Source organism: Melopsittacus undulatus, chromosome 4 (assembly GCF_012275295.1).
Source record: "Melopsittacus undulatus isolate bMelUnd1 chromosome 4, bMelUnd1.mat.Z, whole genome shotgun sequence".
NCBI classification, from domain to species: domain Eukaryota; kingdom Metazoa; phylum Chordata; class Aves; order Psittaciformes; family Psittaculidae; genus Melopsittacus; species Melopsittacus undulatus.
In genome coordinates this window covers 37,036,290-37,063,224 of record NC_047530.1, presented here as the reverse complement: position 1 = coordinate 37,063,224, position 26,935 = coordinate 37,036,290, and the positions used below count along the sequence as shown (strand labels likewise).

Here is a 26,935-nt window from a genome sequence, read left to right as displayed (position 1 = left end):
TGAAAACAGGCAAATCGCAAAGTCAGAATTGCAGGATGAAACCTGTAGACTGCAAGAGAAAAAGAGGCAACTGACACTTCAAAGGGGAGAAGTAAGAATAGGAAAGTATACTATTCTAAAAGTTCACTACAAACGAAAGGTATAAACATTCTTAATCAGTCATTAGCACAATTAAATTTCATTACATAATGACTCAAGCTAGTGCTCTAAACTTATGTCTTGCAGCTGTTAGGATGGTGCAAACCACAGAGAAAAGCAAGGAGAAGCAAAACAATAGAACAGAAAATCCTAACACGGTGTATACTCATTATAGGAAAATATTATCTCCCAATCTTACAGGGTGGAGTTAAAGCATTTCATTTTTTTAATGCAGAATTTTCAGTTCATGTGTTACTTGTTTTGTTTTTTCCCTCAGCAGTGCATGTCCACTGATGATAACTCACCCTTTCTTTGGAAAAGTACTCTTCCATAAGGCCTAGGCAGTTGAGGAGAAAGAATATTCATTCCTAGTTTTTTCCTCTTCTTCCACTGAGTCGTATTTGCTAGCCACTGCATCAACATTGTTGGTAAAACTTGCTAGAAACAATTTTATTACCCATGGAAGACTCCCTGTAATAATTAAAAATATGTTATTTCATTTTAAATGTATAAATGGAAAATTCCAGAAAAAGAAATCTAAGGATAGAAAGTTACTTAATCTGTGTTTATATCTGTGAATTCTTTTTCTGTTCACAGTTCTTGGCTTCGTGACAAACAGAAGAAACAAGTTCTGAATATTACTGAAGTAAAGGAAGAAAACTTTTTACAGGTGGACTCACCAAAGTTTTTGTCTTGCCCATTGGTCAGCCTTTCCAGAGGTGTCACAGTAGTTTTAGCTAAGCAGTTATATCCAGCAGTGACTGCAGCAGCTGCATGGTCCTCAACTAGGACGTTAGATCCGGGTTTCAGAATTAAAACTCTTTGTTACACGTAGGTGGCTCTGGAAACACCTTAAAACAAACAAAAGCCAGTGGAGAGGAGGAGTTAGGGTAGATGTTTGTTCAGAACTGCTAAAACACAGTCTTGCAGAAGAAAAAGCATTGCTCTTTTTGAACTGCTGTCAGAAATATTAGAGCAACTCTGACCTACTAGATGGACTATGGGTAGCACTAAACTGATTTTGCATGCCACAGAAACAATGGGCAAAATAATATACCGATTGACATTTTGTGTAACAGGTATTTCATAACACACTATGTAAACTATTACAGCATTATCTTTCCACTTTTTATCTTAACTAAGAAACAATCCCCCTTTGTGCTAATGCTACCTCATTTTTGATTTGGCGTGTAGATACACTATACAGGAACAACATAAAAACTCAGACATTAACCCTTACAGATTGAGATGTCTGTTTAAATTTATAGCAATCAACTTTTATGCAACTGATTTCAGTCATAAATCCCCAAGCGTTTCAAGGAACTGCAGAGTCACAGAATGGTTTGGGTTGGAAGGGACTTTAAACATGATCTCGTTCCGTTCTGATGAGCAGCACGTGGGCACATCCACCACACTGCCTCAAGAGGCGCTCGCGCCTACCGCACAGGCAGCCGCCACGGGGCACAGGGGAGGGCCCGACCCAGTCCCGCCTTTCTCGCGAGAACCACTCGCACCGCCTCTCAGTGGCCGCCGGCGAGGCGGGTTCTGCCGCCGCGGGGTGTTCGTAGCGGTGGTATTGAGGCCATGGAGTCGGGTATAGAGGAGCTGATGCCGCGACTGCTGCCTGTGGAAGACTGTGATTTAGCTGAGGACTTCGACCCCACGGTGCCTCCCAGGACACCCCAGGAGTATCTGAAGCGCGTCCAGTGAGTGGCGGCTGGGCTGGCGTCACTTGCCTGTGAGCGGCGCAGCAGCCGGTGCTGCCCGGGTCGAGTTTCTCGTTGCTGTGCTGCCACTAACCTACCAGCCGCAGCCGGCAGAACCGTTTCGCCGGTGCTCCCGGCGCAGTGGGATCCCGTCCGGCATCGCGGCTAAACCTACCCGCTTCCTGCGAGGCTGCTTCGCTGGGGCTGTGGCGCGTCTCTCGGCGGGTCGGTGCCCCACAGCGCTATTCGCAGCTCTGGGACCGGTGCTGCTTGGTTTTCCCCTGGAGGAGGGAGCCCTGATCCCAGGCTCTCCGTGCCAGCCGCGGTGCGAGGCCTCCCGGGGCCTCTCTGCGGGAAGCAGTCCGCGGTTTAGGCGGGTTAGAATGTAAGCAAGTTCTGAAGTGGCTGGAGCAGTTGTGTAGAAACTGAGAGTACTTGATCTATCATTCTCAAGTCAAACTTTCTGTAAGAATTCCCGTTGTATCCAGTGTTTTACATACCTGAAGATTTGTGTAGATGTAGTCTTTCAGAGGTGTGCTGCATATGACCACCTGTTATGAACAGGAAAAAGTGGATTTTATTTTGTAGGATTGAAGCAGCTCGATGTCCAGATGTGGTCGTGGCGCAAATAGACCCCAGGAAGCTGAGGAAGAAACAAACAGTGAATGTTTCAGTAAGTCTGAAAACTTTTATATGTTGCTTTGGGGTTTGGTTTTTTTTTCGAGAGAAGAAAAAAAATGGGAAAGTTGTTAATATAAAGTTTGTATTCCTTTGGGGAATATTTGGCATAACTAGATAACACTACTGAATTTTAAAAGCATCTACAGGATTAGATTAAGTGTCAGGGTTTGAAGAAACACCTGTTCCGCTGCTGGGTAATAGCAGGCTTTATAATTGCTCTAAATTGATAACGTCTATGCTACTTGATACACAGCAGACTGTGCTGTTTGTCTCAGGAAATCTAATACTGAATTAAATTTCACAAATATTTAATCATAAAACCTGCATAAACTTTATAAAGCTATCTCCATATTTATCTTTAGGTTTAACTATGCATGTAGGGTATGGGCAGTAGAAACAGCTATACTTTACTAAAGTTCGATGAAATTTTAGCACTGCTTCTTTCTTTTTTGGTGTAATATTTTATTGCACTATTTCCTGACTGCCCAAGTAGATTTTTCTGTTATCACATTTCCCCTGCCAGCTTGGTTTTCAATCTACTTTCAGGTTGGTTGAGAGACCAAGATTGTCTTTCTCTAGTGAAAACTCTGTAATCTGAAATTTCACTACTACATTGCTCAAGAAAAGTTTTTAGTACTGACATACAACCACGTAACTTCTGTGACCATTCATTTGTCTTTGCAGTGATGTTCTTTAACATTTGTAGAAAGCTGGTTTTTTTTTAATAACTCTTACATTTTAATCTTTAGAGAGGTTGTATCTACTGAACTGTCAGTTAATTCTAAAACTTATTTTTGTGGTCTTCTTTCTTCCTTGATTTACTGTCTTGGCAAGTAGAATGCTTCAGATTCATAGCAACTGTCCAAGATAGTACCCTGCTTTTTATCAACAGGGAAACTTAAGGCAAAACACTGTTAGAAAGAAGACCTTAAGTAATTGACAATGTATTTTGAATACTTAAATTTTCTTCTCATTTGCATACAAGAAGAGTCAGGAGAAATTTCTTCTAAACCAATTGGCAAGTCAGTCTCGGATGTGGTCATGGAGTTACCTTTCTTAAATGAAGATTTAAAGAGTATTGTCTAACTGATAGTAAATGTTTACTGACTCCCTTGCTCTTAAGGAGTCTTCTTACAAAGCTTTCTTTGCATTATAATTATTGCCAGTGTTTTCTTAGATTTCTGGATGTCAGCCTGCTCCTGAAGGATACTCCCCAACGCTCAAGTGGCAGCAGCAGCAAGTGGCCAATTTCTCAGCTGTTCGTCAGGTACAAAATGGCGGGTGGAGGGTGAGGGGACTGTGGATAGAACACCCCTGTGTTTATGGGGGACAACCTCGCATCTGGTATGGAAGTGTTATGACTTTATGGTAGGACAGATGTTTGTAGGCAAATGTTTTAAGTTCTTGGAGGGAAGGAAATTCATTATATGCTATGTGGCTTTTAAACTGCTGATAAAACTCTTGAGTCATATTTAAAGAAAAAAATCGGCTTCCACTTCAGAAAAATATCTGTTGATGTTTAGATTAAATGATGTCAAGGAGCTGAGGGAGGGCATAAGCCCCTGTGATGTTATCTGGTTATATTAAAACCTACTGCCACCAAGAATGTTCTACAGAACTCAGCATCAACTAAAAAAACAAGTGGATTCTAACCCATGAGGAGATTCATGTATATACAACACAGTATCCATTGAGAATATTGACAGTGGTGACACCCATTACAAGGAGAGATACTGACTTGGTAAAACGTATTTGCAAGGTTCTGTTAGCACAAACTTTTCTGTACTGCACCCTGCTCTTAAATCAACTGCACTGAAGCTGCTGTAGCACTCAGTTTTGCACGAACTCATTTACCCTGTTTTGTCTGGGAAATAAATTGGTGAAGGTGGGGGTCTGTACTGCTGCGTCTACATTGTAAACATTAGCTGAGCTAGCCCTTATTTCTACAAGGCATTGCACCGCATAATACGTATTGTGCATAATCTGAGGTTTTAGTAGAACAAGCAAACTTGCATCTGAAGGTATATTCTGTTCATTGTACAGATACTCCTTTTATACCCAAATAAATTGTCCTCTCATCTGTGCCAGAATTAACACTTTAAAGTATTAGAGTATTCTAAAAAATATTTAAGAATAAAAAGAGCATCAGTAGTTACTTGTTCAAACACTATGCATCAGCTGCTGTTACACACAGCATTTTTAGTGGTCACTTTTACTGCTACAATAACAGTTGAGTTAGGGGGAAATTTCTTCTGTTACAAAAGGTTTACACTGTACAGGAAACTGTCCAGCAGGCCAATTTTTTATCATATGGTGTCCCTGTCAGGTAGAAGAAATACCCTAGGAAAGCACACTTTTTTTCTAACAGTTCTGTAGATATCTGATAGAGATACAGACCACTGCTGGAAACAAGATACTGGCTTTATGTGTGGTTTTGGACTAAATCAGCTTTTTTCATAAGCTTTAGAGACTTCAAAATTCCTTCAGCTTTAACATTACTTCCCAAAACCCAGCATGAGCAGCTTAGTTTCATTTATACTAAGAGGCATGGCAACTGTCTAGCCAGTTATGCCTCTACTAATTTATAGAACATCATAAAATAGACTTTGTATGCATTTTAAGAACTAGCTATGGCTGGGATAAAGTAACTGCAAAGTTGAACTGTGGTTTCATTTTAATAACTCAGAGCCTGAACAAGCACCGAAATCACTGGCAGTCACAACATTTGGACAGCAATGTTACTATGGTGAGTAGAATCCATAGCAGTGCTGGGGGGGTGGGGGGTGGTTCAGATCATTAAATCCGTGGTTAATCTTGCTTTACAGTCTAATGCAACATCTTGATCATATTATCAAGTCTTTTCTTTGGCGTCTTCAATATAGCAGTATTCCACAAGTTTCATTTATTTTTAGCCAAAACCAGAGGATGAAGAAGGCTGGAAGAAATTCTGCCTGGGCGAAAGAATATACTTGGAAAATGATACACAATCTGATTATGAAAGTCTAGGAATTGATTACATAAAGGTGAGTATAGAACTTGCATCTAATTTTCAGATGCTATTTTCAAGAAAAACTATAGGGTTGTTTCTGGCAGTTAATTACAACCTTGCACTACATAGACTCTCTTGTGAGCCCAGAAATTCCCCTTTTTCTTCCCCTTTAAGTGGAAACCAAGTGAAGCAGAGAACAAGTCTATCCCTTTAGTCAAAAAGTTAAGTTTCTTCATGTTGCCAGCTAAAGTACACTACTTTGTTGCTCACTGAATTGAAGGGAGAGCTTTCCGCATTATCTGCTTTAGTGTTTTATTTAATGGTGATATGTGGCTCCTGTCCTTATACATGCTATCCTACAAATGTGTCCTTCACTATCATGTTTTGAAAAAACAAAACTAACAGATACCAGGAAAAGCAAGGTTCTTTGATACCAAATTTGACTGGAGCTTATCTTGAATTTGCTTGAAATTTTTTTAAAAATGGATTTCAAAGCTCAGAACAGACTTTCAATTCACTACAAATGTATAAGCACTACATTAAAATGTTTGTATGTTCTAAATTAAAACAAAAATGTCTATGATAATATCTGCATTTTCCAATTTGATTTTTTTTTTTCAGATTGGCTTTCCCCCTCTTCTAAGTATTGTAAGCAGAATGAATCAGGTAAGCCTACCTCTTAGAATTGCATAATGGCATTGCATAAACGATTATTTCTCATATTCTATCTGTTGCAGGTATTACCTATTTTTGTCTGCTAGAGTAGGCAACAGTTTATTACAATTGCTATTCATTGTACACTTACAAGAAAAACAAGTAATCACTATCTGACCTTCAGCTACAAACAGCTTTACTAGTGATCATTCATTGTGACTAGTTTTAAAAGTATTTTGTCCTTGTAATTTTTCAAGAACACTTTGTTTGTTTGTTTGTTTTTTCTCTGAAGGGCCCATTAGGTGCTTAACAGTGTTTTAAGATTTCTCAGTGTTTTAAGTGCAATCCTGACACTCAGTTGTGAACTCCGACATGCACTGCAAGGCTGTAATAATCGCACTTATCTTTACTTTCATGTTTTCCACTAGTCACCTTTGTAGAAAACAACCAGTCAGTGTGATGCCTCTTTCCTTATCTGTAGCTACTTGCCCATAACTTTTTGTTGACACAGAAAACTAATTCATTCCAGGAACTGGTGCTTTAATACTTGCTTTACCCTTATATGTAACTTCAACCTGGAATAAATACCATATAGCATCGCAGAGTAGAAATTCATAATGTACATAATTTTTTGAAAACACATTGCTTTTTATATAATATAATCCTTTGGGTAGAAGGACAGAAGAGCAAAACATTTCAGGTATTTTATTGTCTTTCTGTTCCTCTTTTAAAGGCAACAGTAACTACTGTATTGGAATACCTGATCAGCTGGTTTGAGGAGAAAATATTTACTCCAGAACTGGTAATTTTTTATTTATTCTAATTACTTGCACATGAACACATTAAACAAGGGATAAATTGTTCATAATTCTCTATGAAAATGTTTTAGGTTCTGAAGAGTATGTATCATTTTCAGTTACAGTCAAAACTTTTCGGGTAGTGTCTCATTGGGCTTTCAAAATTTTCAATTCTGACAGTAACCCTTAAATGCAATTTTGTTTTGAGACCTATGCTCCAGTCCTGCTCTATATAACAAGAACTGCATGGAACTTCAATGAAATGCTCATAATTAAAAATTTTGTTATTTGAATCTACACAGGGTAGATGGCTTTATGCACTGTTGGCATGCCTTGAAAAACCTCTGCTACCTGAAGCTCACTCCCTTATTCGACAGCTGGCAAGACGATGCTCAGAAGTCAGAGTACTAGAGGTAAGACTTAATGCTATATTGCACAAAGGACTTGCTAGACTCAGCAAGTTATAAGATGAATGATTTTTCAGTTCTTGGTAAGTAATTTTTCATGTCCTAAGTTTGCTTTGAGGATGAAGGGAAGATTACAAGCACACAGTATAGCATGTAACAGTTCTTCTGTAACAAACAACCTTTTAATAATACTTATTACTCTTTCAGGAGACCAAGAATGAAGAACAAATATCAGCTCTGAACTTGATAATCTGCTTAGTTAGCAGGTAATGTGACTTACATACCTAAAACAGTAAAGAATGTCCAGAATAAAATGTGTGATTACTTGTTCTAACCTAGATTCTTTGAAAGTGAAAATAAAGTACCCTGGGGCCTATATAACAAATACACTTGGGTAAAAGAACTTGATATAAACCTAAGAGTGAAGAAAGCATATTGGTATTCCGAGACAAGCCCCCCTGAACTGCAAAGCTATAATTATGGTAAAAACACTGGAATAAGTGCTAGAAAGCAAGGGATGTAACAACTCTGAGCATAGTAATGTTGCATTAGAGGTTTCTTACCATATTCTGCTTCTTGCCACTAGGTACTTTGATCAGCGTGACTTGGCTGATGAGCCTTCCTAGACTGTTCTGAGAATATGAAGTATTTTGTGTTGTCATAGTACAGACAGCGTTGTCGGAGTTAACAGCAAGACACTGCACTGTTGAGACCTGAAGTACGATAACCCCTTCAGCTCAGCGCACTCTTACAATAATGCACTTGGGACAGCTATGAATAACTTCAGCTGAGCTGTAGCACCAGTTGTCAATGTCTTTGATATCATCATCATCACAAAAGGGTCAATGGAGTGTCTGACATCATCTCTCAAGGTACTGTCTCTGTCAACTATGTTCTTGGTTAAAAATTTCTACCATATGTGTAATCCTGTGGACACTGCTATTAAGTGAAATTTGAGGTTACATTACAAATGGGTTGTTCTTTGTCGAACACACACTCATGAAGTCTTTCTTTTAAAAAACTAAAGCATTTTGAAGAGTTTTCACAAATATTGTGGCTTTTCTCATTCTCCTGCTATTCAACAGCAGCCTTAACCATAGAAATCTACACAACTAGGACTGAATGTGTTTTTTCAAGCTCTGGTTCCTGAGCTTAAGCATGGCTAAGCAGTTCAGCTATAGCCACTAAGTTCCTTAAACAATTGAATAAAACTTGAACACTACTACTTTGGCGTAATAATGCTCTTTTTAGTAAACAGTTGCAGAAATCGGTGAAATTTACACAGCTGTAGTCAGTGCTTTTAATAGTAGCATTTAGTAAACAATTAACAAATTTTCTGTATGGTATCTTGACAAATACATGAGCTTGCCTATTTATATATTTAACATGAAGTGCTTCATTAGGAGTATCAGCATCTGCTTGGTAGATATGATTCTCTCTGGTTCTAATTATCTTCAGTAATTAAAACTTCATGTTAAAAGAACTATGAATTCTGTTGACAGCAGCAATTTGATAAACAGTGTGAACTGATACCTGCTTTTGGTTTATTGTAGAATTTAAGTCCCTCCCCTTGCTGTTAATAATCCTTAACTACAACCAGTTACCAATAAACCTTTATGTCTTTGAATGATTGGCACTTTTGCATCTGAAATAGTAGTCTTAAATGCCAAGTGAAAAATCAAACTGTATTACAGTAACTACTAGACTTTTAATTCTGGAGATGTAAGTAGAAATGATTCTATATGGTCTGTGATACTGAATGTCTACTGCACTGCAGATGCCTCAGGTGATGACATTAAGATGTCCATCTATTATAGTGCAAATTATTTCTAGTCTTTTTAGTAACATTTCCAGCATGTTGAAAGCAGCAGCTGGCGACTGAAGAACCCATGAAATGCGAGAATACTAGTTAGCTGATTCTTTACCCCTACCATTACAAACAAGGCTGAGGAATGAAGGTAAACAACCACCCCAACCTTCCTATAAACCACTAGTAAAGAACCCAGCATTTTCAGTCAAACAGCTGATCCCCATTGAGTACCACACCACTTCAATTACTTTCCTCTATAAACAGTGGGACAGCACTTTGCTAGTTTGAGTTCTGCTCTACATGTTTTCTAGGACTGTCAATTCATTCAACTACAACTAATCTGAACTAGCATTCACGGTACCTGGAAAGATCTGAATTTCATGCATCTTAAGCTCAAGGGTAACAGACCACTGGTTATTGCATTTACAATCTATAGTTTGCCAGCTTGTAGCAGCTCCCTAGAAAAGGCTTGGCCCTTTACAAACTTCAGACCTTCCCTAGAGCTTACAGAGGGTCTTGCCTACCATGAAACCAGACAACACACATTCTCCCAACACAGAATGTAGTTACAACAATCCAAGGTGCTATCTTAATACATTAGCTTTCCTAGTTAGCCTGTTGTATGCTAGTCTACACAAAGTAGAAACTGCTTCACTATCACAAGGCATTCTCACTCTTCTGAATGAACAGTTAAGTTTATGTTGTGATTCATTTGAATGTATAAGGCCTGAACCTGCCAACAGAAAAGTCCTACAGCAGAATTCATTAAAAGTTTTAAAAAGATGTTTTCATGCTTACCTACAGCAAGAGATATACTGTTACGCAAATCTTCTAACAAGTAGTGTCTAGCAAACCCCTATGTCCTCAAGAGTCTTGGTGATGTCTTTATAGCTTCTTGCAGGCCTAATCCTCTTCCTGCACATGCTCATAACTGAAGTAAGTTGCAGCTAGTAATTAAAAACAACTATGTTAATAGTGAGTTTATGCATAAGCCAGTATAGATGACCTTAGCCATAAAACGATTCTGACACAAAAAATGGTTAATTAGATAGGAGGAACTGTTTAGCAATGTAGAAATAAGTTCTCTCCTGCCCTATATCATCCTACAGAGGAAGTAAGCTTCCACTGAACACCACTAATGAAGGGTTTTGGTTTACTTGCTAATGGCTTCTTTGGAATAATACAAAAGCAATTGCTGCCTCGTGATCTGGAGTGAACAGAGGAAGGCAGCAGTTGGGCATTCATGTGAGGTGACACAAAACATTAGTTCTTTAATGCAGTTTAGTCTTGGTCAGGCTTTTACTCTGTTCTTAAGACAGGCATGCTGTCTTCCATATGTGCTGCTTTGGTAACTGAAATGTTTTGATGAAAACTTTTGATTAGATTGTTTTTACCATGTAGACATGAATACTTTGGTACAGAATAAATTTCATCCCAAAATGCAAGGATAGTGTTAAGTTAATTTGTTGAACGTTTATTATATATTTTGGAATTGTGCTGCACACTGCTATAATTTACAAGCTACATACAAGGCTGAACCAAGATACAGAATCCACACACAAAGGATTTTTAATGTAGACACCCAGATTTGAATGTGCTCTACATCTTCTGTATCATCACCTGAAATTTACCTGCAAAGAAAAAGAGTCAGATCAAAGTATCAACATTGGGGTTTTTAACGCAATTTAACATTAAATTTAACTCCAGCTGAACTCCTTTTTCCTTTTCTTTTTTCAAGTTGATCCATTTCTCACATCACAACAGTTTTGTCAGCTAAATTTAGAGTTCATGCAAAGACTGTGGAAAGTTTTTAATCCACCTTAAGCAGCTTAGGTAATTACAATGAATTTCTCACTCTTTCTTAATGACTTCTGTAGAGAAAGAGCCGTTATAGTTGTTTTTATCTTCACTTATTCATATGGGCTTCTGGACATACATCCTTATGCATTTGATGTTTAAATATAAATGCAACTTTTTAGTTTTGCTTTCCACTTGGTATCATGGAGGTTCACCTTCTGTCAGTAATTTCTAAGTACTAAAGCATTTAGTGACAAGCTGTACCCTGAAGTTCATAATGACTCCTATGACCCAGCAGCTTCAAACTAATCCCACCTTGAAAAATGCTTATACAGTGATGAAGTCAATAAGTTACCAACTAAGGTAATAACTGAATATTCCAAGAACTACTTACATGCAGGCATTGATGAAACTTCAGCTGTTACAATACTCTTTATTCCCAAATTTGATAGGCCTCCTCTGATTAGTCCACAGGTAAATGCTAAATACTAAATATAAAGTTGTATTTTTAATAAATGTGAAGGTTGAATCTTGTTGCTAAAAATGAAACTAAGTACTCCAAGAACAACACATAGCACTTGGACAACATAAAACTATGGAGGTTCTGTTACTGTGCTCAAGCGACTTTGTCATCTCCAGCAGATGAAAGCTCTGATACATGGTGCAGCAGAGCTCACAATACAGATTTGTCTTGTTAGAGACACTATCTTGAGTCACTTGTTTCTGTTTCCATTATACCTGTCAGAACTTCATATCCTTAAAACAATTACTTCCAAGATGTGGCTAAATTAGCAACTGATATTAAAGTCAATGAAGGAGAAACAGTCCAAGACAGCATTCTTGCACAGACCACATCTTAGAATACAAAGGCCTACAGGTATCTAAAATATATGCTGCACCAGAAGAAACATCTTGCCAAACACCATGTATTTTTATACATGCAAGGACAGTAGCCCGCAACTGTGATGACTATGAAGACTAAGTGGCCATAGAATGGAACTAAATGACCCATTTCTTACATCTGTGTAAGAGTTTCTGCAGAAGCACTGATTTTACTTAACTATTACTCTCACTCAGCATCTGTACTCAAAGCCATTTTTAATTGGTGAAAGATCTTTCCACATGTTCATATAATCTCAGAAGCTTGTTCTAGGTAACAAATAGCATCTTCCAATTATGTTTTGGAAATTAAAAAAAAAAGCTTCAGAAAGCACATGCTTTCCAAAGAGAAAGAATTTGTGTGGTGGTGGCAGACCAACTCCTACCATCAGGTAACTCAAATATGACAACAGCAAATTTCACAAAAACTATTACTATTTCTTGAGCCATAAATCAAATCCAGTGTTCCAAAACGAGATGCATTTCTAAAAGCTCAGGTTTTGGAGACTAAACTTTGGCTGCCTTTTTTGAAGAGTTTGCATCCATTCAATTACATAAAGTATTCATTAATAAACCAAGGTAATTTAAACTAGTAGATCTCAAAGATAAAACTGAAGGGTACCTTTGGTGCATGTTCTAAATACTGCTTTCCTGCAGACATTTGTGTCAGAAGACGAAATTTATTGTCCTGAAGGACATAAATACCCTATAAAAAAAAAGGTTTTTTAGTTGCATATACAGTAATATGGAATCAGCATTTTATGTGATTTGATTTGTAGATACAACATAAATGTTCACAGGTTGAAAAATCTAAAAAATGCAATTTTAGATTAAGGTACATGTGATTTAAATGGTATTATTTACTTATATGAAATATCACAATAAAAGATACTTAATTGTGAGTTTACAACAAACCCCCTACATAATAGTATGATTAGTTAACCCTAAAAAAAGTCTGTTTACATTTTTGGAAGAGTCCTTCCAGTGCTCAGAAACAATAGCTCCATATTATAAAGTCCTTGTCAATATACCAAATGCATGCTGATTTTTACATTCAAATCTTATTTTTCATCCTTATTCTCAAATTCATTGAGAATTATCTTCTTTAATAGTGATACAGGCAACAACACCCAGCAGATGATCGAATTAAGTCTGGTATTTTCTGTATTACAATTTTGTGCCACAATATGCATTTTAATAAGTAAGAACACACAGTATAGCTTCTTCTACACCTGTCATTTTAATTTCTTTGTTAATGACTGTGCTACCTTGGAACTTCATAACCCTTCAACTTAGATTAAGGCTGCATATGCAATTGAGACCTAAGCTAAATACTGCAGCTTTCTTTGAATTCAAGAACAGATTTCCAAGGTAATAATTATCTCTTAAAGTTATTACTTGGTAAACAGCTCACCAAAAAATAAAATTTATTTTATTTGGCACAATCCTTGTACAAATTCTCATGTTCCAATTTTGATTTAACGGGAAAATGGCTATAAGAAAGTCATTCAAAAGGAAGAAGATTGTTTTACTCTAGCAAAATTATTTTAATCTGCCTGCAAGAACTGTGGCTGTTGATGCAGGAAAGGCCATAGATACAATGCAATGTCACCAACATGTAAATTTGGGAACTTTTCCACTGTTTCTTTTATAAGTTCAGTAGAGTGCAACTGCTGAAAACTGTAACTACTCCTCAAAATGAAAACCAAAAATACTTCAAGGCAGCCATTGTGTTAAAATACAGGTTAAGACAGCAATATCACTTTCTCAAACTAGTTTTCTAATAAAATTTATTGGGAAATAACAGTAAAAAGTTTCTGTTTAAGTGTTTTGTAACCACTACTATCCTGTCAGTTTGTAGCTCTGCAGCAGCGCATAAGAAATCCAAAGCATTTAGTCTTTCCAAACAGGGTAGCAATAAAGACAACACAAGCAATTATTAACTTGTGTTCTGAAGCTACATGCTAACATGAACCTTAAAAACATACTTTTAAAACAAAATAACAAACATTTTGGGTTTCTTACAATACTAGACTAAGGAAAACAAAAATGTGCTGCTAACTCAAAACTCTTACTGATTCTGCAAGTTAAATCTTACTCTACAGCATTAGTACCTGATGATTAGTCCTTAGGTTATCTATTTGTTTTCTGAATACAGTTGTCCAAAAATCTTTGCAAATGAACTTCATAATATCTAGTTCATCCTTGAACCTGGCAGTATCTTTTGTAAACCTAAGAGATAAGTGAGAAATATATCAATAACGAAGGTATGCACAACTTTACCAATTAAACAGGAAAAAATGGCACTATGCACAATATTTTTGAGGCCATTATAGAAATAAGTTTTTCAGCATGTTGGGGCATCACTTTGTATTCCTCAACTATTTTAACTTAAGAGCAAGTGTTAATACCTGCAATATGACAGCAAAATAGATGTTTTAATTCTATGACTAGTAAAGACAGTTGAAGTACAGAAAGATGCAAAGCACCGCATGAGTTTTATCTTCAACTAAACGTCTAAATAGAAGATAAACAAAAAGCTCACACCTACTGCTTCAAATGAGTCCTTCAAATGTGCAAAAAAGCACTATTGCAGAGGAACACGTGAAACTTGCTTCCATTTCCCAAAAAGGGATCTCTTTCTCTAGCTTATTTCAGAATTCTCTCCCTTTATCTTCTTTAAGGCTCTTCATCTGACACTAAAGCACCACTTTGTAAAATGAAAGCATGATTTCAGAAGCTCAGAGTCTCCATACCACCTCAGGAGGGTGCTGAAGTTGGATGTGCATCCCCAAAGCGACTGGGGAAACAAGGAGGCAACATGCTTAGTTTCAAAGTTCCAATGATTCAGTGTTTTCGAGAAACAGCAGCTGATCGCAAAATTACATTTATGAAGGAGAAGAAAACCATGAAACATCTCAGAAATAGGAAACACACCAAAGTAGGTCTACAAAAATTGCAACTAAAAGGGATTGTAAGCATTAAAAGTAACCATACACCTTGACTCCGTTTACATGACAGAAAGCACCACAAAAATACATACTCCAAAACTTCCCTGTGGTATTCAAACACAGGTCCCCGCAAGAATGAGATGCCAAAAGACAGGATGGCAGGTCTAGTAAGAGGAGCACACCCGCATCATAGCCCTCTGTCCACTCAGGGGAGCCGGCAGCTTTCCACTGAGTGGGCGAACCCTGCCCGGACCCGTCAGGCCGAGAAGGGGTACGGGCTCCCGCAGAGTAACCCCCGACGACAGCAGCGCCCGCTGGCGGGGGAGCAGGAAGAGGGGCACTGCAAGGGGCCGGCCGCGGCGAGGACTCACCTCTCGATTAGCCCCTGCCCGACACGGAAGCCCATGCTCTCTAGCTTAGTAGTGCAGCGGCCGTTCTCCTGCAAGAGATAAGGTGCAGCCGTAGCGTTATCCCCGGCCGCTACCGGGCGGCTCCCGGGCGGGCCCGGCCTCACTCACCCCTTCACCCTGCTCGGCGGCGCGGTACAGCCCCGCCACCATCTCACTGTGCAGCAGCAGGAAGAGCGTCTCATCAGCCATCTCCGCTCCGCAGCGGAGCCTCCCTCCTGGCACCGCCGCAACGGCCAGCTGCCGCCAGAGCCGGTATTGCCGCTGTCGCCGCACCGCCCCTTCCGGCTGCACAGCACGGCCGGCTGAGGAGGGGCAGTACAGCGGCAACGGACCGGATGGTTCTCCCGGACGGGGAACCACTTGGCGTTTCCACCTGCCGCCGGCCGAAGCCTCTCCTGAGGCAGAAAACGGGTGTTTACGTATCGGTTTCCCAAGCCCGCTGCCTCAAGCGGTAGCGCAAACCGGGACTCCACAAGCAAGTGCCCTGAGGGGGACTGAACCGGGGCGGGGGGGAAACAAACTCGTCTCTTCCCTGCGGAGTTGCCCCTTGCCTCCTGAAACCGGAAGGGATAGACGGGCATGGGGGTTACTGCCTTAAGAACGTCACTCGCTCATTCGCCTTCCAGTTCCCGCCTCTGCGCGGAAAAGCAGCGCCCGCCTGCAGGGGAGAAGCGCAGCAAGGCACCGGGGATACCGCCCGGAGACGGGGTCCTGCAGCCGCTGAGTGCAGGGAGAGCCGGCTGGCACCCACGTCGGGGCTCCCGAGCCCACACGACCCTGGACAGCCCGCCAGCCTTGCGTAACAACGCCACCTATTGGTTCCCCTGTCACGGCGGCGACTGTAGCGGGGCGGTGATTGGTCCCTATCTAAGCCGCCCGCATGCTAGCTCGTAGGCCCCATAGGGCGTGGAAAAGTAGGATGTGTCCCAGGAGGGTGAGGATAAAAGTCCTCGAAGTGTCTTCCTGATTGGGAGGCAGGCAAATGACGAATGTGAATGCTTATTAGCTTTGAGCGACGTCACTCCGGCGGCGCCTGTGGTGATTTGTGGAGCTGGCAGGCAGAAGTTTCCGCTAATTGGTGGGTTGGGGTGCCAGTCTGCTTCCAGACCCTGTGATTGGTGAACGCCGGCGATGAGCATTTTCCGTGGGGCGTGCCCTTTCCTCCGGTGCCCGATTATTGGCGGTCGGAGGACGGCTGCTGAGCAGTTATTGGCTGCGGTGTCCTAGCCCGCGGCTGCTGGAGCGGTGGGCCGCGCGTGGGCGGAGCCTCTCCTCTTGCTACCCAGCGGTGCCTTGCGCTCGGCCCCGTGTAGGCCGCGCGGCAGGCGGGATGGCGGTAGCCGTGCGCGCGCTTCAGGAGCAGCTGGAGAAGGCCAAGGAGAGCCTCAGGCACGTCGATGAGAACATCCGCAAGCTCACGGGCAGGGACCCCAATGATGTGAGGTGAGGCTGGGGGCGAGATGCGGCCAGGCCAGCCTAGGCTATGCTAGGCCGGGACGGGGGCTGAGGCGAGGGGAGCCCTGGGGCGCCGTGCTGGTGTCCCGGAGATGGGGGGAGGCGTGCGGGGGGTGTGTGACGAGGAGCTGCCCGCACGCTTCGACGGACCCCTGCACCCTGCTCCGGGCCATCCCCGCTTCTCCGGCGTAGCACGCGGGGGGCTGGCTTGGCTGGCCGTGTCCGTTTGTCGTGGCGGGGACGTAAGCGGAGGGGTGGACGCTGATGGCCGCGGGCACCTCTGGCTGGGCGAGCTGCAGCGCCCCAAAGTGGCGCCCTGCGGCGCGGCGGGGGGGGGGGGGGCCGGGCAGGTACCGCTAACAGCGCCCGCTGTCTCTTGCAGGCCCCCTCAAAACAGACTGCTAGCCATCACAGGCCCTGGTGGAGGTAGGGGGCGTGGGAGCTTATTGCTAAGGTAAGGCGCTGCACAAACATGCAGTGGGGTTTGAGCCACCCTTTGCCCTGGCATTGCTTTGCTGTCTTTGCACTGGGTTGTTCTGTGTTTCTCCTCTTACCCCGTTGCTTAGTGTACTGCTGTTTCAGTGAGCAGGCACCAAAACGGGCCAATGGGGCATTTGGGGTTATTTGTTACCACCTGCAATGTAAAGTATCTTCTTATTCTGAATTATAACAAATTTTTAATTAATGGTTTTTCCTAATGCTTTCAGCTGTCAGCCTGAAATATAATGGAAAACATGAAAGTTAAGGGAGGTGTTGTGTCGTTTCTGGGACCTTTTCTCTTTAAAATAGTTCAAAATCAGTCTTTTAATAATTAAGAGACTGATAACTGTTTTAGAGAGAATAGTAAGAGTTGAAGTTGACAGGAATTTTAAAACACTTGTAGGTAAACCCAGTAGTGGTTTATGGGGGGAGGGTTGTATTATGTTATTTTATTTCCTTTTTATGCTTTTTCTCCTTTTTCCCAAGTAGAATGGAAAGGCCAACTGTTGTTCGGTAGTTCTTTCTTAATGGAGTATGTTGAATTTCAATATTAAACTGCTTGTTAAAGTTCAATACATCTTAAATTATTGCAAATATGAACACTTGAACATTATGGAGCTCCTTGTTCTCATGTAGCTACTCGATTAAGTGAGTGCAGAAATTCAAGTTTAAATTAGTTGGTCCCCAAGCAATATGTTTAAATGCTTTATTGCAATAGTAACAGTGAATGATGATACAGCTGAGTATTTATTGTTGTATCATGACCATAAATCCGAAATACAGTTTGATTATGCAGGCTTAAGGTGGTCCTGAAGTTAGCCAAACTTGTTCTGAGATCACAAGTATTTTTTGTTTAGGCGTGGATTCTCGGATAGTGGAGGAGGACCCCCAGCCAAACAGAGGGATCTTGAAGGGGCAACCAGTAGGTGGGTGTGAAACTGATACGGAGAACTTGCTTTATCAGCATGAGAATTTATAATAGTAGATGTAAAATACTTAGATTCAGTTACTGTTAATAAGTGATGACTTTCACTGTGTTCTTTAGAGATTACATATTCAAGAGTTACTGGAAATAAATCTGGATTATGGTAATTGATTGTGATGAAATCTTTTTTCATACCTTATAGCCATGTAAAGATTATAGCAATAAAAAAAGATACAGCAATACAAAGATTCTTTTTTTAATTTGTGTACAGTTGGCTATATGATATTGTGCTTTATAATCCAGATTTGTTTTACAGTACATACAAATAGAATTATGACTGAGATCTCCCATTCAATAAATTGAATGCATACAGTGTGACTGTAGACTCACATTTTGAGCTTTCACATCTGGATGCAGATCAGATGTGACTGATTACAGTGAGCTTCATTCTATGGGCACTTCAGTGCAGTGGTAGTTCTTGACTAAAGGAAGCTTTTAAAAAATTCAAATCTTTTGAATTGTTGAGTTAATGCAAAATGAATACTGTAAAAGAGCTCTACCAGTAGTATAAAGTGCTGTGCCACAAAGATGAGCATGAAAGCTGAAAATAACTCTTATTTAATACACTGTCTAGCTGTTCTTTATTAAAGCTTCAGTTCATCCAAATTCTCAGGTTGTAAGTCCTCTGCCCCTGTTCTGTACATATTTGGCTGCATAATATAAGTATTATTTCCATTTGAAAAATACCAACCTTTATATCTTGATACATTTAAATTTGTCTCATGATCCCCTTATAGAAGTAGCCATTTTAGAGATTTAGAAAAGTAAAAATATCAAAACCAAGAAATAAATTCCAAAGGTATCTTAAAAAGTCAAGCATGGTAGTGACGTGGGCTCTTCTGCCTTCCTTTATTGTGCAAGTTTTATTAAAACTTGAACTGTGTTCTCTCACTGATTTTTACCAACAGTACGTTCTGTCTGTAAAATGCTACTTATTGGCCATGGAAACAGTCAAGAGAATTTTACTGGAAGTGTTGGTTCTTCTGTCTAGATATGCTGACTTGTATTTTTCTCATGTTAGAACAGATGCTGTCCTAAATATATTCTCTAGTGACCGCTAATGATTTTTCTTAGGCTGGGTGGAGAACGTCGGACAAGAAGAGAATCACGCCAAGAAAGCGACGCAGAGGATGATGATATTAAAAAGGTAATACATGGTAAATGCAGCTGTGCAGGAAGCAACGTACTTTTTGGAGCAGTAATGAAGTAGTTTATTTTAATTTGTTGTAGCCAGCGTTGCCATCTTCTGTTGTTGCTACCTCCAAAGAGCGAACACGTCGAGACCTTATACAAGATCAAAATATGGATGAGAAAGGAAAACAAAGGTATGCAGAAATATCTTTTAAGCACCAACATGGTACTTCTCTGTGCTGGCTTAGGAAGTAGTTTTACATTTTAAAAGTATAGTGCACATGCTGTTATGTATCAGAGATGATGCTGAAGATGTACCATAGTGGTATAAAATTGATTTATTTCTTTAAAAAAAGAAATACTCTCTCAAAATACTTCAGAGCAGTAGCAACACATTGTTCACATAACTGACAGGAGTTCTACTTCTTAGGCTACCTATAGGAATAGGTTTGCTATTGCTATGGCCAGTGATCATCCTTGAGTAAGACAAATACGTATAGCTTTAGTGGTTATTTAACATTTTGGACTGTTACAACTGTCTTGATACCTCATTTATTTTGTTGGTTGAAGGAGGCTTTTCTTTTGTTTTTTGTTTTATTGGGTTGTGGTTTATTATTGCCTTTTTAATGCAGGAGCTCCATGTTCCATCGTATTTTTTTCCTATGAGTTTCAGACTTGTTGTGTATACAGTCTAATTGTCCTTCTGCCCACTTTTTAGATTCCTCCTACATATATCTTTCTCCTTCTCTCCACCCATACTTTATTTGTGTCAGGGTAGCTCTTGAAAATTCTTGCTGAAGTGCAGCCCTATTGAGAAGAGGCATTAGAAAAGCAAATTTGCAGCTGTGTCCAACCTCTTAGATTCTGTCTGCTTTAGTCTGCAACTCTGCTGGTGCAATAATAACCCATACCTCAAATAAGTAGAAGGATTAGAACTGGAATAAGGAACTTACTAGCTTCTTTGAGAATGCCCACGGGTCAGTTAGCACAGAAAAGTCACTTTGCTTGCTTTGCTTATAGTTGCAACATTGCTAGCAGACTGCTGTTACTTCCATTGCCAGTTTCCAACTTTCCTCACAGAAGGAATTTCAGAATTCTTAGTGGACTTCCTAGAGATTCAGGCGCTAAAAATTTGTTCCCTCAGAATTGTAGTTGTACTGTTTTGCCCTTCAGTTGTCTCTTGGGGAGATAAGAAATACAGAGACCAACACTGGTTGACTTGTGGTATAAAGAGGCTCTTTAAGAGGACAGCATCCATTGGACTCTTGATTTTGCTCTGTGTCTTCTAGGATGTCACTCATATAGAGAAACAATTTGAGTAAAGTAATCTCTGGGTCTCAATTCTTCATTTGTTCTATTTCTACTGTTTAATATACAAGTACCTTTACCTTTCCATGTCAGATTTGTGCTACTGTAGTAGAGTAGTAAAGAGAGTAGCATTTCCTTTCTTAAATGAGTAAAATTTGAAGGCAAATAAGAGTATGCCTCTTGCAGTAAAGAAAGGAAAGATGAAATTCAAGCAGTTCTTGTTCAGAAGAAGGAAATTCCTGGAAGAACTGGATAAGAGCAGTTCTGGTTTCATGCCACAGTGCAGAGTCTTGTAGAAGATACTGTTAGGCAGACTGTGACAGATAAACTTTAACTCTCCTTTGGCTCCATTTCTCTTTAATCCTCTGAGCAAGGTGAGGGAGTATGTTTTTTTCAGAAAGCCCAGTGACCTTCCAGTTCACTGCCTTATTGATGGCTCACACTGCGTTTGTTCAAGCTGTTCCTCAGTACTCTCTGCTTTTGCATTTTTTTAATTTTTTGCGTTTCCTTAGTGTTATTATTTCCAGATGTAAAATGTGCAAGCTTAATTTTTTTCCAGTGCTAGCTGTGCTGTGTTATGGATAAGAGATGTGTCTTACACTTAAGGAGAATATGATGTGTCACTGTAAATTATATCCTTGACTGTTGGCACAGTCAATATGTGTTCTATTGCTGCTGGCGTAGAGTAATACTGAGCCTTTAAAAATAAATGTCTCTGAGATAGGAAGTTTCTCTGATTTGTATGGAAATAACCTTGGGACTTGGACTGAATCTCAATCTTTTTTTTTTTTTTATTCAGGAATCGACGTATATTTGGCTTGTTGATGGGCACTCTTCAAAAATTTAAACAGGAGTCCACAGTTGCTACTGAAAGGGTATTTATTTTTAGTTTTATCAAATTGTAAATAATAAAGCAAAATTGTGTGGTTAAGCTGATCCATATAGGAAAGAAAATTACTCAGTCTGCAGGTGCAACAAATTTGTAAAAGTGCGTGTAGGTTTTGGTTTGGGTTAGTTTAGTGGAATTGGGGTGGGAGGCAGGAAAGGATCACTAACAATTTCCTGACTTCACAGCACTTTTTCTGACCATTGCAGAAGTGAAACAGCAAGGTTTTGCTGATTTAGTTGCTGTCCATACTTAAAACACAAAGTGGATTACTTTTTCCTTCTTGTTTTACTTATTTGGGTTTTTTTCAAAGTAAATGGAATTTAATCAGGTTAACTATTTAATAGGCCGTAGGCTACTTCTGTAAGTGGCGGTGATTCAGTATTGCTGAATCAGTGCCCATCCTGATGTGTTCCAGATGTTTAAATTATAACCAACCAAGTATAGATATATGTTGTTGTATCGTGCTATCTGTTTGACTACAGATGGCTTCCCCCACCCAGTATGGATAACAAGAATGCCTGCTTCTAATGAACGGACATGTAATTGTACTGAAGTGAGGGCTTTGCTTAGTGTAGTGGCAATTTTGAAGAACTTGCATATAGCATGGCGGTAACTTTATTCCTAGTGTGTCCTTTTAAATTGTGAAGGGTACAGTATTTGTTCACACTTGCCCTAAATGGGTTATTCAGTTGATACAAACCTTTAGATTAAAATCAGTGTTTGAAAGTTCTGCTTTTAGCAGTCTGGTGGAAGCAGATACAAAGTCCTTAAAACCTTTTCTGTGTATTGTTAGCATATCTGGCTTGCAGTGCTGGTATTGATTACTTTCAAATGTGGTATTTTGATATCCTCCTGTTTTATTTGTCTTGTGATGTAGCACATGAGAAATTACCAGTTTTCTGTTGCCTGCTTGCCTTCAGAACACGAAAATATTGATGAGGATGGTCTAGAAACCAAGTCCTTGTCTAATTTACAGTAGTATGTATTTGCATAAAGAGATTTTGAGGAGTTACTGATTTTTGCAACATTTTTCTGAGAATTTGTGTAGACATTGTTCTCTTCATACATAAGAAGCTGCTATAAATCAAAGTAGATGCCTGAGAAGTGTTACAACATAGCTATTTAGTTGTTCAGGCACTAAAATGCGTTCTTTATTAGACAACTGTTGTACAGTCTGAGCATATGGCTGTGTAGGACATACAAACAGGGTATTCCTGGATTATAGTAGTATATCTAATTATCAATCAATATACTGGAAGTATTTGCAATGTAATTTGTTTTGTTGGTCACAAACACATCTGCAGTCCTTCATTTGTGTCTCAGCAAGTCGACTTTTTCCCCTCCAAGTGGCATGCATGAAATCTGTTTCTTTTTTGCCATGGGGGTGGGGGGAACACTGAAGCTTGTACTGAAAATTCAAATCCAAACTGAATGATAAGAAAGCAGACAGAAATAGGGCCCTGTAATTTTATAGTTAACCCACAGAAAATGAGGTGCCAGCAAGCACTGTGACACTATTTTCTTCCATTATTTGTAGTTTAGGAGATGCTTCTTAATGGGTCTTTAGGAATGCCTTTAATGGTGTAAATAAAAATTTTAAGTGGCCTAAACTAGAATGTTTCTTGATTTAGAAAAAATATTGAAGATATTTCTTTGTTTAACTTAGCAAAAGAGACGCCAAGAAATTGAACAAAAACTTGAAGTGCAGGCAGAGGAAGAAAGAAAGCAAGTTGAAAATGAAAGGCGAGAACTGTTTGAAGAAAGACGTGCTAAACAGACAGAGCTGCGGTTACTGGAGCAAAAAGTTGAGCTTGCCCAGTTGGTGAGTTTGAGTTTTGCTCTTGATCTTTCTCCTGTTTAAACTGTTCTTGTGTATCTTAGGGTTATTTTCTTTTATTTCTCAGCAAGAAGAATGGAATGAACATAATGCCAAAATAATTAAATACATAAGAACAAAGACAAAACCCCACTTATTCTACATACCTGGCAGAATGTGTCCTGCTACACAGAAGCTGATGGAAGAGTCACAGAAAAAAATGAATGGTAAGTGGCCTTTGTGATACAAAAGCCGTTGTTCTTGCCTCCCTTTGTTGGCTGTATAAATTTCTTTTAAGCTTGTGCTGAAATACATAGATTTCAGGACAAATTGTTTTTACATAGGTGTTCATCATAAGTGAACATGACTCAGTACATTTTTTTGTCAGATGTGCTTTGATTCTCTTAAGAGAAGTCAAAAGCGGTGTATGCCTGATCACAGAGATATGTTTAAAACAGTCCTTTCTATTAATTAGCTTTAGTACACAGATGTATACCAGTGCAGCAGCTTAAGTTTTGAAAAAGCAGATTCTATGGACTGAAGACCTGAGAAAATGCAGGATTTTACTAAGGATATGAGAAGCATTTTCTTAAGCACAGGACTAAACTTTATAATATTTTTTTTTTGCCTTAATGTGTCTTCATTTCTGTTTCACAGGATGACTATATTTTTCTTTTGGAAAACAATTTAAAATACTCCGGTTGATGGTAGTCTTACTGTTCTTTTTTATCAAACTGAGAATGTATTTGGTGGTTTGGTTTGGGTTGTTTTGTTTTTTTTTTTTATTTTTTTTGTTAAGGAGCTGCTTCATCATGTGGGGTTGGGGGATAAGAGAAGCTAGCTCACTCGTCTGAGTATTTACATCATTTAAGCTTTCTTAATACCTAACGAGCTTTTTGCTGATTCTTACTGTCTTTTGTTTACCTTAGGAAGTATAACCATGTTAATATATAAATACCAGGAAATTAAGTTATTTTGATACGCTTTTGGTTGGATTGATGTAAGTGAAGTCAAAAACTCTTTTTGTTAGCTTAGATTTAGGGCTTTACTGTTCTGATGCTCAGCTAAGCTGACTATCACTATTCCCTTTGCTTTATTTTCTTAAGGTAACCAGCAATCTTTTTCATTATGCATGAATGGCTTGCTAATTCAGAATGAGTAAAGATGCAGTCTTATAAGTGAAAAAAATTTGATAACTTACTAGCTTATAGTTAAGGGGAACATAGACTTCAGTGTCTGTACATTATCTGAAACTGCTATTTATGCATTTATTCCCTAGCACTCTTTGAAAGCAGGCGAAATGAATTTGCGGAGCAGATTAACAAAATGGAAGCCAGGCCCAGAAGACAGTCTGTGAAGGAAAAAGAACAGCAGGAGATGCAGAATGAAGAAAAGAAGCAAGAACAGAACAAGGAGCAGGAGGAGGGTAAGATGCCTCAGCAGGTGGAAGAGTTGGAGACAGGTAATCAGCACAATGATGTAGAAATGGAGGAGGTAGGGGAGGAGAAGGGAAAAACAGGTTCAGGGCATAGTGATGCAGAGAAAGAGCAGGAAGAGGATGAACAGAAACATGAAGTGGAGATTAAGGTAGAAGAGGCTACTGAGGTGAGGGAGAATGACAAACAACAGGATGGTCAGCATGAAGAGGTCACAGTTGTAAAAGAGGAAAGTGAAAACATTCAGCCAGTGGATAATGAGCAGGATGTGGCTGAAATGAATGATGCAGGAGGTACAGAACCTGTAGAAAATGAAAATGGCAAGGAAGTGGAACCAGAAACAGACTGTGATGCTCAGCCAGAAAAAGGGTGTAACATGCCTTCTCCCAAGAAGGAGAAAGGTACCAAACCAGAAATTGAAGCTGAACCTGAAGAAAAACAAGATAAGGCACCTGAAGGTCAGCCAGAACCTGTGGCTGAGCCTCTGTCTCAGCCACAGTCTGTGCCACCGTCACAGTCACCTCAGTTGTCTCAGTCCATTCAGGATACAGAGCCCCAGGCAGACAAGGATGAAAATGCTGTGGTGTCTGTAAAGGTAGAGGCACAGACAGAGCAGAATCAGACACCCAGTGTAGAAATTAAGAGTAAGACAAGGAGCAGAAGCAGGGGTAGGGCAGGGAACAAAACGGGTAAGACTCATAGCCATAGTAGCAGCAGCAGTAGCAGTAGTAGTACTTCAAGCAGTACTAGTAGTGGAAGTAGTTCCAGCACTGGCAGCACTAGCAGCCGGAGTAGTTCCACCAGCAGCAGCACTACAAGTGGAAGTACTAGCAGGGACAGTAGTAGCAGTAGCTCTAGCAGTAGTGGAAGTAGAAGTCGTAGCCGAGGAAGAGGGCATAACAGAGATAGAAAACGCAGAAGGAGCACAGACAGGAAGCGGAGGGATGCTTCAGGAGTAGATAGAAGTCACAAGTCTTCAAAAGGTGGGAGCAGAGATACCAAAAGCTCAAAGGATAAAAGTTCAAGATCTGACAGAAAGAGATCCATATCAGAAAGTAGTCGGTCAGGGAAGAGAACTTCACGGAGTGAAAGAGATCGTAAATCAGACAGGAAAGACAAAAGGCGTTAACAGAAGAGACCAAGCTTCCTTAGTGTAATCTTTGCAGCAGAAGATTATTTTGAGTGAAAGGATTCCTTGTAAGGAGAAGGAGAAGGCTGCCTTAAGAATTGCATGCTGTAAAAAATCTTTTGGAAAACAAATGCAGACTGTTTATCAGGCATTCTTGTACTTTTTACATAATTTTGTAAAAGGTTACTTACCAAAACATTGTGAAGTTCCTGAAAATGTAAAAATAAAGGATTAACACTCCTTTGCATCTTTTTTTAAATATCCTGTACTCATTAAGATCCTCTGTATATTTTAATAGGCAAATCTTTAAGTAGGTGCAATCGCTTCTGTATCATACACTTTTTTCTTTTTTTTTGTAGAAATAAATGTGCATTTTAAATAAATTGAGATGACCTGTTGACAATTAAATTCCCCCTTTAGATCATATGTAGGGAAGCAATATTGCAGGAAATGTAAAATTTTGCTTTTCCCTTCTATTCCTTGCGAGACTGGGCATCTTAAGACCCAGTAAAGGGAGCAGTCTCTCTAGTGCTGAGTAGGAAGGGAAAATAATTGATTTGAATCTGTATTTTTTTGTTCTGTAATCACAAGCTCTTGCTCAATTCCGTCTTCCAGTTTTCCTATCCATAGGCAAGCAGTGACTAGCTGAGAATGTTAACACTGCCAGGATAGCTCAAGTCAGTCTGGAATACCATTCTTATCTGCCTTCTGCAGGTGCTTTGGTAGTATGTACATCTATGTTCTGGAGACAGTTAATCTGTTTAATGATGTTCCTTGCTTTGATGGCCAGTGGACGAAAGACTTCAGCTTGCTTCTCAACCAGGATTCTCTTTATTTTAGCTACAGACTAATATTTGATCCCTTCATACCACTAGGAATAATTACATTGCAGTGTTGGAGTTACCTGGGACTACCTAATACTAATGTTATGTGTGTGCAAGAATGACTTCTGAATGTGTTTTAATACAACTGGAAGTGGTATGGTGTTATCCATGAAGGTGAATACTGGTTTTATATAATTTTGTATGAAAAACAATAACATGTTGCTGTTCTGTACATGTGCAAATAAATGTGGCTTTGTAGACTA

General features: G+C 39.7%; 4 protein-coding genes across 4 annotated transcripts in view; 2 read left to right on the top strand and 2 right to left on the bottom strand.

Annotated features, from left to right (window-relative positions):
- The window catches only part of SEC23A (SEC23 homolog A, COPII coat complex component), a 28,749-nt gene extending 28,276 nt beyond the window's left edge, over positions 1 to 473 (bottom strand). The window contains exon 1 of the mRNA XM_031048834.2: positions 444 to 473. The gene's annotated coding sequence lies outside the window, so the exon portion shown is untranslated. The remainder of the gene's footprint in view (positions 1 to 443) is intronic.
- Positions 474 to 1,655: 1,182 nt separating this feature from the next.
- On the top strand, positions 1,656 to 10,627 carry GEMIN2 (gem nuclear organelle associated protein 2). The gene is made up of 10 exons (XM_005148910.4): positions 1,656 to 1,844; positions 2,433 to 2,517; positions 3,703 to 3,792; positions 5,212 to 5,271; positions 5,438 to 5,548; positions 6,136 to 6,180; positions 6,902 to 6,970; positions 7,268 to 7,378; positions 7,580 to 7,638; positions 7,959 to 10,627. Exons 1-10 carry the CDS (start codon positions 1,723 to 1,725, stop codon positions 7,996 to 7,998), a joined length of 792 nt encoding a protein of 263 aa, XP_005148967.2. The 5' UTR covers positions 1,656 to 1,722; the 3' UTR covers positions 7,999 to 10,627.
- A 3-nt stretch (positions 10,628 to 10,630) lies between these two features.
- Positions 10,631 to 15,557, bottom strand: TRAPPC6B (trafficking protein particle complex subunit 6B). Its single transcript, XM_005148908.3, has 6 exons — positions 15,328 to 15,557; positions 15,181 to 15,248; positions 13,973 to 14,090; positions 12,481 to 12,564; positions 11,374 to 11,467; positions 10,631 to 10,813 (listed from the first exon to the last, which is right to left on the bottom strand). The coding sequence occupies exons 1-6, from the start codon at positions 15,406 to 15,408 to the stop codon at positions 10,782 to 10,784; spliced, it is 477 nt and encodes a 158-aa protein (XP_005148965.1). The 5' UTR covers positions 15,409 to 15,557; the 3' UTR covers positions 10,631 to 10,781.
- Positions 15,558 to 16,443: 886 nt separating this feature from the next.
- PNN (pinin, desmosome associated protein) lies at positions 16,444 to 26,935 on the top strand. The gene is made up of 9 exons (XM_005148907.3): positions 16,444 to 16,662; positions 17,057 to 17,128; positions 18,012 to 18,080; positions 19,214 to 19,286; positions 19,370 to 19,464; positions 21,378 to 21,453; positions 23,134 to 23,289; positions 23,372 to 23,510; positions 24,563 to 26,935. Exons 1-9 carry the CDS (start codon positions 16,550 to 16,552, stop codon positions 25,846 to 25,848), a joined length of 2,079 nt encoding a protein of 692 aa, XP_005148964.1. The 5' UTR covers positions 16,444 to 16,549; the 3' UTR covers positions 25,849 to 26,935.

Excerpts from the sequence above, each read along its gene's own strand:
- GEMIN2 (XM_005148910.4), top strand. The coding sequence starts at position 1,723 with ATGGAGTCGGGTATAGAGGAGCTGATGCCGCGACTGCTGCCTGTGGAA. Across the intron at positions 2,518-3,702 it reads AACAAACAGTGAATGTTTCA|ATTTCTGGATGTCAGCCTGC; the intron begins GTAAGTCTGAAA and ends GTGTTTTCTTAG. Across the intron at positions 5,549-6,135 it reads TAGGAATTGATTACATAAAG|ATTGGCTTTCCCCCTCTTCT; the intron begins GTGAGTATAGAA and ends TTTTTTTTTCAG.
- TRAPPC6B (XM_005148908.3), bottom strand. The coding sequence starts at position 15,408 with ATGGCTGATGAGACGCTCTTCCTGCTGCTGCACAGTGAGATGGTGGCG. Across the intron at positions 11,468-12,480 it reads ATTTAGAACATGCACCAAAG|TATTTAGCATTTACCTGTGG; the intron begins GTACCCTTCAGT and ends CTTTATATTTAG. Across the intron at positions 10,814-11,373 it reads AGTTTCATCAATGCCTGCAT|GTAAATTTCAGGTGATGATA; the intron begins GTAAGTAGTTCT and ends TTTTCTTTGCAG.
- PNN (XM_005148907.3), top strand. The coding sequence starts at position 16,550 with ATGGCGGTAGCCGTGCGCGCGCTTCAGGAGCAGCTGGAGAAGGCCAAG. Across the intron at positions 17,129-18,011 it reads CGTGGGAGCTTATTGCTAAG|GCGTGGATTCTCGGATAGTG; the intron begins GTAAGGCGCTGC and ends TTTTTTGTTTAG. Across the intron at positions 23,511-24,562 it reads GTCACAGAAAAAAATGAATG|CACTCTTTGAAAGCAGGCGA; the intron begins GTAAGTGGCCTT and ends TTTATTCCCTAG.